At 37.3% G+C, this 18,617-nt stretch overlaps 2 protein-coding genes across 2 annotated transcripts in view; one reads left to right on the top strand and one right to left on the bottom strand.

Moving 5' to 3' along the window:
• LOC112553322 (zinc finger protein ZFPM2-like) overlaps nt 1-11,238 on the top strand; it is a 34,961-nt gene extending 23,723 nt beyond the window's left edge. The window contains exons 4-8 of the mRNA XM_025220453.1: nt 721-867; nt 1,145-1,265; nt 2,873-3,130; nt 3,610-3,783; nt 4,300-11,238. Of these exons, the coding sequence (XP_025076238.1) occupies nt 721-867; nt 1,145-1,265; nt 2,873-3,130; nt 3,610-3,783; nt 4,300-7,664 (4,065 nt within the window). The 3' untranslated portion in view covers nt 7,665-11,238. The remainder of the gene's footprint in view (nt 1-720; nt 868-1,144; nt 1,266-2,872; nt 3,131-3,609; nt 3,784-4,299) is intronic.
• Nucleotides 11,239-11,619: 381 nt separating this feature from the next.
• LOC112553324 lies at nt 11,620-18,555 on the bottom strand. Its single transcript, XM_025220456.1, has 10 exons — nt 17,835-18,555; nt 17,348-17,586; nt 16,945-17,098; nt 15,986-16,090; nt 14,668-15,033; nt 13,738-13,895; nt 13,404-13,539; nt 13,021-13,167; nt 12,138-12,301; nt 11,620-11,887 (listed from the first exon to the last, which is right to left on the bottom strand). The coding sequence occupies exons 1-10, from the start codon at nt 18,270-18,272 to the stop codon at nt 11,740-11,742; spliced, it is 2,055 nt and encodes a 684-aa protein (XP_025076241.1). The 5' UTR covers nt 18,273-18,555; the 3' UTR covers nt 11,620-11,739.
• Between the last annotated feature and the right edge of the window lie 62 nt (nt 18,556-18,617).

The following is an 18,617-nucleotide window of genomic DNA, read 5'->3' as shown; positions in this document are numbered from 1 at the left end:
GTATAGCAAATAGTTGTATTATCAGTTGTAGAAAAAAAAAAACCCCACAAAACGGGGGCGGGGGCTAAAGTAGTAAATTTTATATTGAAGCTTTAGTTCTTTGTTTCGCTTGATGTTTGATTGTTTTGCCGTGGAACTTTATTGAAAGATTGTATTTTGTCATCCATTGCTTCATAAAAAAAACAATTGTGCATGCATACACATTCACACACACCCTGCCCACCTCCTCTTCCCCTCCCACACACACAAAGAAATACGCACGTGCATGCATGATGTTTGTATTAGCATTTCCACACACATAAACAGGTATCCCAGTCTCTATGAAAGCATTGGGAACAATGTTCCGGGCAATTTTTGAAGATATTTAAATGTTATGCTTTATCTTTAGGTAAACTACTTTATGTATGCAATATACTTGTAATCTTGTGCATGGCTTGTGTGGTCTGGGTTTTTTTAATCAGCCTCAGTTGGGAAGTTTGTGTTTTCAGGACTTAATTATCAAGAAATGGCAGCCTTCCATCTATTAAAAAAAAAAAAGATAAACTGGACTTTATCACGAGACAACATTCAATCTTGATGCTTTAATGTTATCAACTATCCCCGCTTGTGAAACTCCTTTGCTTCCTACTGTGTGTCTTTCGTTTTATCCTTGATTAATGCCAAAGGAATAAGTGTTATTTTTTATGGGTGTGTATTTTTCACTCTAATATTTTTTTTCAGAGACTTGAAGTCACTGTTCATGGAAACCCGACAGTAGGCTGGGTGGTCTGTAGTGCCATCCCTTTGCCAAAAGGCAGCAGTCTCGGTCCCTTCTCTGGGGACATGATTCCTTCTGATGCTATCAAAGTAGGAGACTTGATAGTTCAGGTAAGAAATGTGACAATTTGTGTCTTGCTTTTATCTTAAGCTCTTGAAACACTTGAAAAATAGCAGATACTAAACAATTTTTGTACCTTTGACAATGGATGAAACAATGCACGCTTTCAGTCTTAGCTTTTGTTACACTAAAATAAACCCCAAATGAAATATTGTAATTAGAATGTGTGTTGACACAAAGTTTGAACACTGTCAGTGATTATTTAGCCACATTTGTTGTCACAGCTGTCACTGTGTTTCATTATGCTGTGATAATGTGTGATAACAGTTCTGCAGCAAGACAGGCCACAGAGCACTAGTCAATGTGGCAGGGCACACTGGAGCCTGGCTGGCTTTGCTGCGACCGGCACTGGATGTTGCCTCACGAAATACCCATGTTTACTGGGAAGGTTAGCTACAGTGTTGTTGTCTACTTCCGCTTTTCTATTTCTTTTTTTTTCTTTTAAATTTTGCTCACAGATTGCTTTTTGTTTAAGTGTATTTTATCATCAAGACATCATGCAAAGTTACTTCCCCACCAGTCACAAAGGGCTATAACCTGACAACGAGAAGAAAAAAATGAAAGTGTATAAAAATGGATTAAAAAGACTTTGTAATCTAGAAAAGGCAAGATAATAAATATGGAGATTATCAATTTGTAATTTACAAATAAAACACAGACACAAAAGTGCATACACACACATGTTCTTCTACACACAGTGTATAGATGCATGTATACACATACATAAACACAGACAATTTACACTACAATTGATGTATCTATAGCTAAAGTTTTAAACAGCATTGTCAAGCCGAGAACTGCACCCATCGAACAGGCTTCATACAGTTAAAAATTTGTGGCTTTAAAGTTTGAAGGTTGGACAAGCTGTCTTCATATCCACTTTAAGCTTTATGCAAGATCTTATCAGATAAACCTGATATTACTCAAAAGAATTGATTGAAGTCTTCTTGTCACACTGTCAAAGAGCCTTTGTGATTTATAGTGATTTATGCATTCTTGTAAGTCAAGATGCAGGATTAAAATATCATCTTCAAAGGCATTCTTTGCTGCATGAGGTGCCAATAAATTTCCCATTATAGTCACACGACTAGACATAAACAAACACATTTTCTTCCAGTCATGAAGAAGATAAACAATTTATTTTAGATAAATAGTCCTATTTTGTGGTTGTTCTTCTTATAAGCTGCTGTCAACAAAAATAATGAGAGAGAGGCTTGGTTATTGCATTATTTGATAAAATTTAACACATGATGGATAGCCTGCAATTTGAAAGCATAGAGTGCACCATTCTCTTTCAAGCGACATGAATAATGTTGTTGCAGAAAGTTTTATCAGAGATGGCAGTAGCAGATGTGTTTAACAGACTGAGAGCCAAGAGTGCAAATGTGATGGTGTAGAAATGACGTATATATATATTCATAGTTATTTATTTCTGTAAACTATCAAGAGACTTCTTGTGTCCTAAATCACACCTAACAAGTCAGAAAGATTTAATGAAGATTAGTGGTAAAAAAAACCCAGTGCCATACACAGTAGTGATAACAATATCTTCTAAATCTAGGTCCTTGCTTACTTTTACTACTTAAGGTAAAATACAAATTAAAAAACATGGTGAAGTAAAATACATCTGATGATTTAAAACCAAAAGATTGCTAATGAGTCAAATTTAAAAATTAGCAATGGCTGATTTGCAGACATAATTTTTGATGTGATTGCATGAAATATACAGCATTGTTATCAGCAATAATCATCTGCATGTGCATACAGCCTTCTACATGCAGCATACACACTTTTCGCATACACTTTACACCCACACTCACAAACATGAACATATGCTGCACCGACTCTTTGCTGGGTTTAAGCCTATATTTATGCTCATTTGTCCTCTCCATTTTGCTCTCTGTTAATGTAACTGTTGACCATTCAAGGCCTGTGATATTGTTACTGTTTTCCCATTTATCACTTTATAGTTCACTCACCCACGTCTGTCGACAGGTGGAAGAATCTGGTGTGAGATTGTGGCTGATGTTGAGACAAACACAGAACTCTTGGCAACTTTTGCTTTTGACCTGGATGAACTTCCTCTGACAGACAGAGGATTTGCCACTGATCCTTTGTCCCCTGCTGGATCCACATCTTCTGACAGACCCCTGTCCTCTGAATCACCTCCCCAGCAACAGCCGCCGCCGCAGCAGCAGCAGCAGCAGCAGCAGTCTCCCTCAGCACTCCAGCAACCTTCACCTCCTGGACATGGTACATCTGATTTTTTTTTTAAATAAATGATTTATGTTACCATGAATGGTGACAAGATTTCTGCTCATTGAATTCTACAGGTTAAATTTTTGTGCAGTCTTCTGATTCTTATAGCTTATGTTTTGTAACTGAATTCTAATGTTCTACATCTTTACTCATTTACAGATCTTAATGTGCTTGTGCTTAAATTATCTCTATTTAATCTGTGTTTGCTGACTGCTTAGTGATATAAAAACCCAGCATCACTATCTCAAGACCTTTTATCGTAAATTTGTTATCAGTGTTATCTTGCATCTTCAAAGTTTCCTCTTATCTTCAATCTTATCAAAATATGTTTGCATTTTTTAAATCTGTTATTTTATTCCAATTCCACATTACTATTCTTGACATTCTTCAAGCTACCTCACATTTATATTTCCAGTGAGTGATGTATGACAGTATTTCATGTTTCTAACAAGCAGATGTTTTTGTGCCTTCAGCTGCTTTGATATATGGATGTCCATTCTGTGGAGTTCGCTTCAGTAGTCCTCGTACACTTCAGGGTCATCTGAGTTACTACTGCTCCAAAAAGAAATCTGATTATATTGTCAGGCCCATTCCAAGGTCCAGCCAAAGTGCTGAGCTACAGAAAAGTTCCATGCCTCAGCATGCAGGTGCATTTCAAAAGATATTTTTTATAAGATTTATTAGATAAAGTAACAGATGTTACTGATTCACAGTTGTGTTCATTAGCTACTATGTATTATAAGTATTATAAGCCATGCTTTTAAACAAAACTGTAATGGCAAAAAATGCTATAAATGGATCTGACATATTGGTTAACTAGTTGCTGCATCTTAAGATTTCCTATACCTTCATATGATTTGTTGAAAACTACCAAATCAGAACTAAGTGAGATGTGAAATTTTATCAGCATCTTCCCTTTCTCAAAATTAAAAATTACTCATTCCTTCACAGACAGAAAACTGAGCTTATAACCTTGTTAACCATTTAAAACCTCTCTAGCTAGCTGCTAGCCTTAGATCTATATGGTTTATCATATATGCTTGTAAAGTATGCTGATGCCCTGTTGAATGTTTGAAGAGAGATAAATTAGTTTTTGTAGCTGCTTTCTGTTCAAGATGGTTTGGCCCTGTCAAATTAACATTAGTAAAACTTATCTTTTTCAGATGTGTCAGAAAGCAAACAAGAAATCTCTCCTAGTTCCCCAGGGGAAAGCAGTCAGTCACATTCTCAGAGCAAACCATGTCCGATTGGTGGACAGAAGAGACCAGCTGCAGCTGATGACATTGACATCTCTGACATAGAATCTTCAACTCCACCTCCAGCCAAAGCACCATGCTATGAACAGCAGATCTTTACCTGCCCCTACTGTACTTACACTGCAGACAGGTCAGTCAGCTTGACAAGGCATATGCGAATCCACAATCGCCCTGCAACAACAACCCCTACGACTGAAAGATCCGAATCAGCCTGCAGCAGCAGCATGCCATCCAGACCAGGGCCAAGTCCAAGCAGAGACACCTACTGCAAAGAATGCAACATTCAGTTCTCTACTGCTAACACTTATCGCTGCCATAAAGACTTCTACTGCTCTCAAAGGCGTAGTGTGGTCATCCCTACCCCTGCAACATCTGACCTCAAAAGTGACGAGCATCCTCTTATGATGGGGATGCACATGTCAGCAGCAGATTTATCAGCAGCTTCACTGCAACTTGCTGCTGTGGGACAAGGGGGATTGCTATTCCCCTCTGGACACCAGGCAGTGACCACAGTTGCTGGGAGTCTGGCCCCTGCTGGAGCCCTGGTTCCTCAAGCCCAAACAGCTGTCATTCTGACAGCACCTGTCATGACTCCCTCGGGTCTGGCAAACATGGCAATTACTATGCCAACTGTTCTTGTGCAGTCGATTCAGTCAGCTGCTGCTGCTGCTGTTGCAGCTGTCACTGGGCCGGTTCCAGGTCAGGCCCTTGCTTCTCCAAGGAAGAGATCGCTGTCACCAAAGCCAGCAGAAACAAGCATCTCTCTGCAGTCTGTGGCAGAGGAGGCTCACCATGGATTATCACCCAAAAGGATGCTTACACCTGCCAATGAAGATGACTTGAAAGAACTCCCCTTGGATCTGAGTAAAAAGAAATCTGATTTCATTAAACAAGAGCCAGAAGAGAAGGAAGCTGACAAGATGAGCATAGAAGAGAGAAAAGACACGATGGAGAGATCATTAGGCTCTGCTCGGGTCAGCATGCTGGTATCCAGCCCAACAGCCAACACTTCTGCTGGACACAGTAGTGCAGACTCCAGCATACATACGCCAATCAGCCCTACCTTAGCAACTGCAGCCTCAGCCTCTAATCTATCACATTTAGTGAATAGTTCTGCTTTTCTGCCTGGTTTCCTACCTATGCATCCTTTAGGAACTCCTAGTGTGGCAGGGATTTCAGTGACTAAATCTGGCCAACAAGTTGGTGCTGTACCAGCCAGTGTGAGCAAATGCACAGACTGCAATATTATTTTTTACAAGCATGACAATTTTCTTATCCACAAGCAGCACTACTGCTCTGGGAAGAAGCATCGTTTAGGTCCCAGTCCAGTGTCAGTCCCTGCACCTCTCCTGTCTCCAAGAATTCAGGAAAGTTCCAGGGCCAAGTCAGCTGACAGTGCTTCCATATCAGCTGCTTCTTCAACAATCACAGGTGTTGGTCAGTCTTCACCTAACAGTTCTACTTCAGGCCATGAATCGAGCAATAAAAGTCAATGTACCAATGGTGACTACACTCGCCACTCACCAGGTAAAAGCACAACACCTGTAAAAATTGCTTTACACAATCCAGCAGCTGCAGCTATGGAAGAGGTTTTCTACAAGTTTTTTTGTATCCCGTGCAAGATCAAGTTCAGTTCCTCCAGCAATCTGAAAGCCCACAAAGAGTTTTACTGCCCCCATGGGAAGAACAGTGAGCACACTGTTATAGTTCATACCCAAGGAGGAGAGATAGTCAGTACGGGAGATGATCAAGAAGCTAGCAGCACAGAAAGGTCCCCTAGTCCTGGACAATACCGTTGTGGTCAGTGTGATGTAGTTTTTACCTCCTCTCGTCTTTTGAAACTCCATCTGTGCAACAATGAAACTGCACAGACTTCACTGTTGAGGTGTTCCCACTGCGAATATGTGACACAGACTGACAAACGACTGGCAGAGCATATGAAAGTGCATAAGCCAACCAGTGCTTACAGATGCACACTATGTGGTTACCGTGGTAATACAGTGCGTGGCATGCGAATGCATGGCAAAATGCACACAGACAATGGAGAGGACTTTACAGACAGCCACATGGTGGAATATCAAGAACCTCCTCTTGTTCCCATTCAGACCAACAATGGGCACAAAGTAGCTCTAGGCGCAGTAGATATGGAGGCAGAACTCATCCGGCTAAAGAATGAGCCATATAAACGCAGACGATCTCGAAAAGCTTTTGAAAAAGTAGACATTCTGGCTTTACCGGAGTCACCCCATTCCTGTCCAGTATGTGGTGAATATTTTGCAAATGCCAGGTCCCTGAACATGCACCTGCGTATCCATGAATTTGCAACTCAGTACAACCAGGAGCTAGCACGATGCGACCGTTGTGAATATATTGCCAAATCAATTGATGATCTGAGAGCACACATGGAAATTTCTCATGCAGTGGTTCCCAAAGAAGAGAAGGAGAATCTTCCTGATGCATTGAATCCAGAAAGAGTACCATCTCGTGAGAGGACCAGCAATGTTTGCCAACTGCCATCAAGTGAAAAGTGGTTCCCCATCCAAGTTAAACAAGAACCTGTTGATAAAGGGTATGAACAAACCAATGGTTATGAGTATACCCACAAAGACAAATCTGAGCCAAAATCTGCTCACAGGGATAAGAGGGAAGCAGGCCGGAGGAGAGAGACTTATTCCAAAGAAGAGACTACCATGGGAGAAGCTTCAAATATTTCTTCCGAGGAGGAAAGATTTGTTGAACCTTCCACACTGAAACAAAGATCTGAAACTAACAAAAGTCCACTACTAGACCATTTGCCTCCTTCAGACCAACATATCCAAGATGTAGTTTCCAAAATAAAATCAGAGCCTGGTCTAGAAAAAGAAAATGAAAGCTCATCTTTGCCTCCACCATCCTCACAAACACCGCCATTGTCAGGTGTGGAGAAACCACAGTCTCCTCAACACTCACCCCATAAGAGTTTGTCAACAGTTTTTTCTGTCCTGCCAAAAAGGGAGGCAAAAGTCTCGCCACATTCCTTCCCAATCTCCACTGCCAGCATGTTCCCATTTTTTGTGGTTCCACCCTCTGCATCACTGTCGGTACCAACAGACGAAGCCAGCTCATCACACAGAAGGAGTGTTTCTGAGACACTTGCAAGTGAGGGAGAGTTGTCTGGACCACCGTATTGTAAGAACTGTGATATCAGTTTTACCTACCTCTCTACTTTCATTGCACACAAAAAATACTACTGTACAGGACGTGCAAGTGTTCCACCCTCTGCAACTGCATAGACAGCTGCAGCCTTGCATGTTCTGTTATGTCTAGATTGTTTTCAAAGATTATGTTTTGAAGATATTGTTTTCTTTAAAAATTTCAGTGATTCCAAGCACAGAATAAACAGGTACAAGTGTAATCTGATAAAAATAAACTGTGTATACATGTTATTGACATATTGTGCTTTCAGAATATATTCATGTTACTACCCTAAAATTATAGCTGGATTGCATAAACGTATCATTAATCTTACACAACCCATTTTATAGAAAGGCAGGTCACAAGTATGCAGGGGCATATGCACATTTTGGGAAGGGAAAAAAATTGAGAGATCCTGATAAATGTGGCAACAGATGTGAAGATGTTTACAAAAGAAAACTATAGCCAAGACTGGTATTGGCTGACATTTTAGTATTGGTAGCACCAGTGAATTCATCTTTTACAGCATCCTCTTGCTTTCATATGGCTATTTACATTTTATTGAACCCTGGGATTTCTTGTCCTATTTCTGGTATCACCTGTCTTGATTTAAAGGCTGCACCAAACCATCGAGTGACTGTGACCATTAATTTTCCGTGTCAGACACTAGTAGTTTAAATTGTAGCACTTCTAGATGCAGACCTTGATATAATCTAGATCCTAGTTTAAACCTATTAAGGTGCATCAACAATACATTTATTTTTTATTCATGAATAGATGACTTTAGAAATTAAGTTGCATGGCATTTCTCCATGAGTTTTCTCAAACAACCTTTGCCAAATCTTTTTTTTTTTCACCTTAAATAGACAAAAAGCAATTGCTGTCAATAGTGAGAAGTGTCTGGTCATTATAAACTATTAACCTATTATATGACAAGAGTAAATGTTTTTACAAGAGTAAAAGGAGCTGTTGAACAGTAATTATGTTACTGTAATTCACTGATATTTGTTTTCATATTTTAAAAAAAGCATTTTTCAAGCTGCAGGAAGATCTAATACTTGAAACCACTGCATTAATGAATCTCTCAAGAAGGTTGCCTGAAAATTAAAGGCAGCTCAAATAATGTTCACTGTCATTTGCCGCAAACAGGAATTATTCTGCAAGTGTTTGGCTCACATCACTATTCAGTATGGGAGACAAGGCCTAGGAGAAGCTTAGAATCAATGCTCTACCAGATGCCTTGATAAGGGAAAGGATAACACATTTTGATTATGGATAAAAAAAAAAAAATTACACATTAAGATATTTAGAAGCATTGACAAATCCTTGCTTATAATGTGCAGCTTATTCAATTGAAAATTACTAGACTAGCTGCAGATGATATAATCCATGTATCTGCCGATACTAGTAAAGATATACATATGAATTGATACCTTTTCAAGAAATTCTTTTTCTTGAATGCATTAGGGATACCTCATGTTCAAGCTGATTTTTGCTACATTGGTTCTGCCACATAATAGTCACCTAGCAATATAAACATCTACTGGCACTTTGGTAGTCTCAAGATAGCTTTTACAGTTATACACAACTAGCCTCTTCTGTAAAAATAATTTTGTTAATCTCAGCATTGCACAGCAAACTTAAGCTTATAAGCATGGTTGCAAGATCCCATTGCCATAGATTTTAAATAGATGGGGAAATGAGCAAGGTTAGAAAGAACCTGCAGTTTTTTGGTTTCATGCAGTAGGCCAAGTCTCTTACAAACAAGGACAGCAGTTAAGACAGATGTGGATCCACTTGAAGAAATAACATGGGATGTATGGATTCACATGAAAGGACATTAGTCCTAGAACCAGTACAGGCCAGGTTTCAGTATTCAAGACTGTGAAGTATATTCTATAACATGACAATGAATTCATAAATAACAAATAGCAAGAATTAACTTCCAGGTTGGAACGTTACATCCATCCAATTCATGGTATCCACTGAAGATTCCTTAAGCCTTTCCACTAAAACACTAAGTTAACCTTTAAGTTTCATCGTACTAAACTATCAGAATTCTGATTTTATTCTTTTACGGTATATAGCCTTAAAGTACATTTCTAAAGTATGAATAATATGATAAGGTGGAGCTCTATTTAACTCTGATAACCTTATCTAGTTCAGGTGATGATATCTTGAGTTCAGCTTATCATGATAGTAAAGACATTACAGACACAAAATGAAAAATTGCCAGCAAGTCTAGTGTACTTCATAGGCTATGGAATTTTCAAGTGCGGCTTATAAAAGAAGCTGGTGGTAACTTTAAAATAGCAGTTATGGAAGAAATTACATTGAAAGTCCATAATCTACTGCAGAAGCTAAGCTAGCATCGCTAAGCTGAGGCAAGTGGTAATCAGTCTTAATAGAAGGTATAAATTAATGAAACATGTAAATATTTGACCTATTTTATAACCAGTGACACATATACTGAGGCTTATCAGTCTTCAAAACTAATCATACATTTTAACATATGCAATAATTATATTCATGTATAGAAAAAGTCAACTGTGAACCATCAAGAAAATTCCTGAACATTTGATGAGTATGTAAATGAGTGTTATAATGACTAGAATGTTTTTTTTGGGTGTACAAATTTGTGTCCTGTAAATATTATTAAAATGTGCTTTGTTAGTCTGTATATTTGTGTAAAAATGTTCCTTGAAACCTTATTTATTACTATGGTTTCCTCTTTGAAAAGCTTTAAAATTGCACACCACGTATAGTTTAAATGTGCTGTATAGTGCAGTCAGTTCAATGTACTTTCATAACTGATCATGATAGTTAAGTCCCCATTTCTGTATATTATGCTGAAGGCCCTTTCTGTCCCTGTTGTATTTGTAGTATACTTAATGGTACTGTAAGTGATATACAAGGAAAATAATTTTGTTTTCCTTCTCTCAATACATGTTATGCTAAGCTACTTAAACTGTATTTAATGCTTCTAAACTGTCACAGATATCATGTTCAGATGTACTGAGACAATTCCTGAAATGCTTGGAACATACTCTATTAGTTTCTCATGGTGACTGTTTTTTCATTGTAAAATGCGAAAAAAGCCAGCATTTTTCAAGTGATACAGATACACTACATTTCTGATAACATGTTGAAAGCAGAAGCAAGAAAATACAAAATCTAAGATCTATTTCTTAACACAGAATTGCCAAGGAACAAATGTTCTCCACATGTGCTTGTGAAAGAGACTGTATCAGTTTTTCCACAGTGAAACAGAAATAAAATTATTGCCTATTAGTGTATTTGGTGCACTATTATTGATGCCATTATGGTATTACAAAAAACAAAGAGGCAGTTTGGCCTGCGAATGCTTATGTGAAAAGAATATTTATGTATTTGACATATCTAAACTTATGAAAGCAAAATACTTTCTGCTACACAACACAAAAGCAAATGTTTGAAACTGTCTTCCTGTTCAGCTTCATCAGAGTATAAATGTTATAGCTGTTGCCATGTTCAAATGGAACATTATCCTTGTATGTTATTTCTTTTTTAGGGTCTTCCATCTTCCCATAGATATCATTTCTGATCTTCCGTACTGCCAGGTGGAATATGCATTCACTACCATTGCATTTATTTGTTTGTGATATGAAGCAATAAATTCCCTTACACAATATTTTTGATGTTTGAAAAAATTGTGGCTCTAGTGTTGTTTAGCATTTACATGATGTATAATAGTTGCATAATAATGCCACAACATACACATCTGGGATCATACCATACATAACAAATGTGGCAATATGGTCTGGTTATGGTCATCGCAATTAAAAATTAAGATAGACCACACAAAGGAAGCGCAGCTGTTCAAGGGAGAAAATGAGCTGGGTAATTTCTTGCAAGAGTTCCGTCCCTTTGATCAACATTTGGAAAGGGTAGAGGAAATTGAGACATCATGAAGCATTTCAAACAGTTAGAAATTACGCTTCTGTTGAGAGGGTTGAATTGATTAGTATCAGAAAATTTTATTTTCACTGCATTAAAACTGAAAAAACACAGAACTTGACGACACAGCTATACCTCTTTATTCAGAATGTATTATTTAGAACTCACATGCAGTGGATGTCAACAAAATTTAACTCAGAGAAAATTTTAGAAGCATTGTGTTACAAAGCACAGTTATTATGATGTGAAATCTGTTTTTTCTGGTGGTAGATCCAAGGGCTGAGTAAGAACCCAGGTCACAAACAGTATAGCAAGAAGAACTGCACTGGCATACATGATGGTGTACTCATAATTCACCTTTTTCTTCAGCGTGAAGCCAATAAACCTTTGAAAAAAACAAAACAAAATACTTTTAAAGAAATATATTAAATACTGCCTCTAAATATTTTTCTAAGCACTAAGCCTACCTAAATAATATGCATGTAAAGTAATGATAAAGACATAATTTTCACAAGCTTATTTAACTACTACTCTAAATTGACATCTAAATAGACGTGGCACATACATGAACAAAATTCTGCTCTATTCCTTACATGATACTAAAATCAGCTGCAGGAATATTTAGTTTTACATACCCCTTTTTACAAGTCAGGATAATATCATTAATCCCATCATTGTCAAAGTCGCCGTAAGCTAGAGACCCAGTGGGTGGAGAAGGAATGCTATGTTCAGCCAGTATTGTACCATCAGCTAGATCCACCAGTGACACAGCATTCCAGCCCACCACTGCAGCGATATCCTATAAATAAATCACAAAATGACCTAAGTATACAGGAATATGAGCAAAGCAAAAGACAAAACATTATTAACCACATGAAAGAAAAAAACCCAAGATTTTGGTAAAGAAAATAACCTGCAACACTATCTCTTGAGATATATATAAATCATTATACCTCTTTATGTTTAAAAGAACGCTTTTAAAACTTTTCAAGATACATACAAATTACTGTAAAATGTTATGACATCCACATTTATACAGGTGAAAAGCATTTTCATTTTACTGATAGATATGGATCAAGTATATTTTGGGGTAAGGGAAGTCACTCAACAGAGAAAAGTGAGAAAACATTAGCTAATTTTGAGAACATCTGCTTGAACAAAAATAAAATGAAAAATATCTGGTAAAAGCATGTAAAGAATATAATGAACTGCACAAGGTGAAACTGACTGAAGCAAAGATTGCTTTCATCCGATCTAAATCTGTTGCCCTCATTACTGCTTTCAAATATGATCAATTTACATCTTTTACAAACATTTACTACAAGATGAAAAATAAAATGCATCTCAGAGAAAGTTTTGTGTAGATCTAAAAACTCTCTTTTTAAAGTAGTTTAAATAATATTTACCTCGATTGCAGTTATTTACCCACATAATTTTGAAAACCAAGTACATACATAAGCCAACAGCATAGATTGCATAGGTTTTCTACTCAGGCTGTAAAGGGAATAACCTTCTCACCTTGCCAGCAGCTACATGCAGGGGCATAAGCATAATGGTTGGTGTAAAGGATAACATGAACTCTTTCTCAAGATCTTCTGGCACTGACTCCACAGACTTACGACGAAGCTTGATGGAAAGATCACTCCATTTGCATGATGTCTGTGTCTTGTATGAGACAAAATTGCTTCATGCTTTATAAAATTGAGGGCTGGTGGCATCTTTTAAAATTTAGAATCACTGAATAGCATGTAAACTTAACTGTTAAGCATAGCATATACTTATTGGCAAACTCTCCTTCCCTGTAAGAATTTTAAATTGTTTATAGTACAAATAATGATTATAAGAATGTATTTAATGAAATAAAATCTTTATTTAACAAAAATAGCTGTATATAAAATTACCTGCCAATGTATGTTACCCCAAAGGTCAAAAGAGGAAATTCGCCCAACAGCTCCAAAGGTAATGATGTCATATTCATCTTCACTGATGAGATGTTTACCCAGTAGATGCCTAAAGACACCACTCTTTTTGGCCAGACTGAAATAAATGACTAAGTTATTATAACATACAGGTTCTCTTGTACTAAATAACCTTAAAATAAAAGTGTTTATTTCCCCCCCACCCCCAGGAAATCATATAAACACAATGGGCAATAATATAGTCAAAGATATCCAGTAAAAAGACCAGGACTGGTACATATTATCTTAGCATCTACATTAAACATTTTAGATTTACCTTTTGATGATAATAGGTGGAATCTTTTTAAAGATGTCCTCCTCCAATGCCCATGAGCGCTGCCATATTAAACGCTGAGAGATGCACAGAGAGAGTTGCTCCAGCTTCTCCTTCACTGGGTATGTTCTCCAGATGTCAAGATAGCATACTGTGTGGCCCTAGGAAAAAAATATTCAATGTTATCTGTAAGATGAGGGAGGGAGAGAATTCTTATTGTTTCAAAGATGCTTTGAGATAACTCAGGATAGGGATAATAAGGTCTGTTTGCTTTCACTCTTACCGATGAACAAAAATTATAAATTATTTAAAACATTTCTTGTTGGTCCTTAATGAAAACCATATTATAACCAAGGCTTGAGTACATCTTCATGCACATTTCATGAAAATAATGCTAAAATATTCAGAGGGTGTTGAAACCTAATTTTGGCGACACCTTGCTTGCTGCCAGGTGTGCTTTAATCTGACCCCACATCAAAATCTCGTATGAAACTCAGTCTCAAAGGCTAAAAGTGTACATGGACCTGAGTCCTGGCCAATACACCAGTCTAGAGTAACACAATGAAGTTGCTGCAGTTGCCTTAGCACTCCTACTAACAAGAGCCTATCTGTTGGCTTTTTCTTCTTAACCCAGCAACTGGCTAAGGTGGTGATTTCCTCTTGGTAGGTTGGCTGTCTACAGCATCGTAAACTGAGAGCTCATGAACTAAGTCTGCTTCCCTTTTATACCCCTTGGGAAGCTAATATGCCATAGGTAGTTGGATGCATCAGTAGACAGTGAAGCTTTCACAAATTCCAGATCAAAACAACCCCAACTCACCAAAAAAAAGCCAACTGGATGGGATTAATGGTGCCTAAGCCTATTTCCATCATAGTGATTCACATAAAATATTCATCAAGACAGTGAAAAGAATGAATTTTTTTATTACTTACATGGCCAAGATCCCAGACCAACTGCTCCATCTCTCCATCACCGTCAATGTCCATCAAAATGTCCTTAGTCTCAGTGACTTCTAATCTTGTAATGGGTTGTCCTGACAGAAGACTCAAGACTTCAATTCCATGGGGCCCACGGATAACAATGGCATTTGGATTAGCAACATGCTCTAATTCACTGTGGGGCCTATGTCCTCCATAAGCATAGCCTACAATGTGCTTGGCTGAAAGTGCTGGTGATCCCTTAATATGGTCATCATAATCACTAACACCAATGATACCATCACCAGGAAATGTTTTTAGGTCCTTGTTGAAACGTCCAAGGGTGAACTTTGTGTATTGGTTGTTCACCCATAAAAATGGCTGTAATGAAGGGCACAAACTTAATTAATAAAATGTCACAGATATAGTTTTTAACACATTGGTCTTTATCAAACAGTACAAAATCTTTCCCTTTCAATCTCTCTCTCACACACACACATATTGAACATATGAAGTGTGGTTAAAAACTACACCTGATATAAATAAAGTATAATTTATAAAATATAATTTAACAGTGTTTATAAGCCTGATGATTTCATAAAAACATATAAGTAATTTTTTTTGACTGCTTAGTATATGTAATTCAACCTATGCTATGTGACCAAAGAAAGGTTATATGTATATATCACTGGGCACTGACAGAGGCTCAAAGTGCATCTTGTTCTAAATCAGGGGTGGGAAATGTCTTGCCCGTGGGCTGTACAAATCATTTGATCCAGCCCACCAATGCAACTGTAGATTTCAGTAAATCTATAAACTTTTTCTGCATAGATGTATATTAAGTGAATACTAAGAATAATTGCATAAATTTTGAGGGACAACCATGGAACATTTATTACGAGATATACAGTACACACACAAGTACATAACAGGGCAGTTATGTATGCTTCTCCTTGGCTGTCTGCAGCCTAAATGGACTTTCAGAACTAACAGGTATTCAGAACCCAGAATCCATGTGTGGTTATGACTCCTGACACCTAGCTCTTGAGCATAAGTTGTTAGATGGACAGATAAATCACCCATATCCAGTGAACCAACAAGGTATAACGCCCCTGGTCAGCTCATTTAACAAGTTGTGACAATGAGGAAAGGCAAACCTTTAGCATGGTAAAACATGAGGATGACAAACTATAAAGTTTTATGTATTTCAGCAATCAATGAATGTTTATGTAGCAAAAACTGTGAATAAAAATGCATAGCTACAAAGACATTAATAAATGCATTTTAGTGGAAATATTCACTGTTTAGGATATTTTATGCTATCAACAAATACCATATACTGGTTCATCTGTTTGCTGTAATGTTTCCATGAAGACTCTCCTGTATGCTTTCTACCTTTACGTAAGCCAAGTTTCCAATGGTGCTCACTTGCATGATCCTGCACAAGGAAGACAATAAAAAGACTGCTTGTTAATGATAACTGATACTAATAGCTTGAAAGGATGTTATTAAGGGCATACTAAACTAATACTTGTCTGCTGATCTATCAAAAACCACGCTAACAACATTCTAGTTAACTTACTTGAAACTTATAATAATTGCAAAAGGTTAGCCTGGAAATGCTGTGGAAGCATGACAAGCATTTGTAAAAAGAAGTTTGATTTCTTCCTTTATTCCTGCCTCTCAGTTTCACTCTCTAACAAAAGTAGCCATACAAAAAATTAGGATAAATATACAGAGTACATTCAGAATACAATTTTCTGCTACGGCTTTTTTTAAAAAAAGAATTTACTAAAAATGAAACATTTGGAGGGATTAAATTTTTTGACATCATGATCTTACAGTTTGATAATTAGCATAGTCTACCTAATAGTAACAGCCAGAAAAATATGCTATGCAATACTAGATCAATTATGGTATTGGAAGCATTAAAAGTTATAATTAATATCGCTAAGCAGAAAAAAGCATGCAAAGTCACCAAAGACTATTCCATGACTGAAAAATGACAATGCTACTAAAATACAATTTAAGCTGGTCAATCAACTAAGCCTGGGGTGGGGAACATCCAGCCCATGGGCTGTATAAGGCCATTTGGTCTGGCCCTGCCAAAATCATTTGGTCTGGGCCTACCGCAGCAGCAAAACTATGGCTTGATCAGATATGGCAGGCTAATTTTTCGATTGATAATTTTGTATAGCCTGCAAATGTCCTTATAAAAACCAATAGTCCTTAGAGGAAAAAAGTTCCCCACCTCTGATCTAAGTCAAAGATAAATTTAAAAAAAGCCCTGGCCTTGGTATTATGTGTCTGTTCACCAAAGTCTCCAGGCAGATGGTGCCACCTAATAGTACCACTACTGGCACTAAGGGCAAAAGTGGAAAAATGGGTCAGGGTTTCCACTTCTTCTGATACAATTTTAATCTCCTCCGTGACGTTTCCATCCTCTCTGCAATTATAAAAAATTAAAAAATGTAGCACATTAAGTACATTTTACAAAAAGTGTTGTGACCACAATTTTTTTTAAGTTTTTTTATTAGAAACCCAGAAAACACACTATTTAAAATTCATTTAGTTTTAACTTATATAAATTGAAAGGCACCTGTAACTGTTTCTTGTTCTGAATGAGAGTGGTAATATATAATAAAGATTTTTGGCACAATTATAATTTATACCAATAAATGTCAATTCTGTTTACCTAATATGTTGAGTGGGCAGCTCCTTAGTTTGGTGTGTTTTATGCATAAAACTTCCTCCTACAATAATAAGTCCTTCATCGGTCTTCTGTATTGAGTGAGATGTGATCAGAACCCCAAGGGACTTAACATATAATACTTTATCCATATGGTCCACTTTTGGCAAAATTGTTTCCCAATTTAAATGCAGGTCTGAGTCAAAGCACAACACATGCCAGTCATCTGTCACAATAACAATGACCTGTTCAGAAAAAACAAATATTGTACAATTTCACCTGCACTTCTGTATCTATGACATATACATCAGTATATACGAACAGTGAGGCTCTATGCATATCAGCTTCTGACAATAAAAGACATAATTTGTAACCTTATAGAGGAAGTCTATGAATTCTTAATGAAGGCATAAAAGGTAGTCATTGTAATATATATCATTCAATAGTCTCTACCAAGCACTTTTAACAATTACTAATAACTCCATCTACATACCTGTTTTCTGATCTGCATCATTGAAAAGTATGGTGTTGTGAATCCAGTTTCTAGCACTACTGGTCGTGCTCTATGGCCATCTGTTCTCACCAGTTTTAATTCTATATCTTTTTTAACAACAACATGTGGAAGTGAACCGTCCTCCAATTTTTGCTGTTCGGGGAGAGCCAACACCGTAAGTCTTCCATCTATCGTCACCATGATCACTTCGTTAACACCATCACTTTCTAAGTCTGTAACAACTGGGTGAGGAACGGATTCATCTGATGTTGGAAAAAGGCCGTTTTCGTAAAAATGTGATGAACTACCTTTCCGCCATGTCGGAGTCAAATAGTACGAATCTCTAGCACGAAACAAGTACAAGACCGTAATGCATAAGCAAACGTAGCACACTTCTCTCAATGAAAATCGCCGGATTGCATCTCTTACGACATCCATGTTTTAACTGTGGTTGTAAGAAAACAGAACGAGTACACATTATCATACGCGCCAATTTTGTTTATAGTTTAAACGTGTCAAAAGCTCCCCACAAGCTCCAATGACAGGCTTCTAGCCCATTGCTTTATGAAACACAAAAATCGCACTTCTTCCATTCAGAAGCAGACGTTAAGAATACTGCCAGAAATTGGATTGTTGCGCTTCAGCCTGTCAAGGAAAGAACAAGTTGCGCGACAAACAAAAAAATGAAAAAGTTACATGTATATGCATATATGTGTTTATACGTGTATCGCTACACAAGTTTTCTTATATTTAATTTTAACAGAGTAAAACATTGTCATTATA

This window comes from Pomacea canaliculata, linkage group LG12 (assembly GCF_003073045.1).
Source record: "Pomacea canaliculata isolate SZHN2017 linkage group LG12, ASM307304v1, whole genome shotgun sequence".
In the NCBI taxonomy this organism is placed as follows: domain Eukaryota; kingdom Metazoa; phylum Mollusca; class Gastropoda; order Architaenioglossa; family Ampullariidae; genus Pomacea; species Pomacea canaliculata.
Note: the sequence above shows the minus strand (reverse complement) of the source record. Positions and strands in the feature narration are given on the sequence as shown.

Coding starts and splice junctions, on each gene's coding strand:
- LOC112553324 (XM_025220456.1), bottom strand. CDS start 18,272: ATGGATGTCGTAAGAGATGCAATCCGGCGATTTTCATTGAGAGAAGTG. Junction 17,099..17,347: donor CTGCCCACTCAACATATTAG/GTAAACAGAATT, acceptor TTATAATTGCAG/AGAGGATGGAAACGTCACGG. Junction 13,896..14,667: donor TGGTCTGGGATCTTGGCCAT/GTAAGTAATAAA, acceptor TTTTTTTCCTAG/GGCCACACAGTATGCTATCT.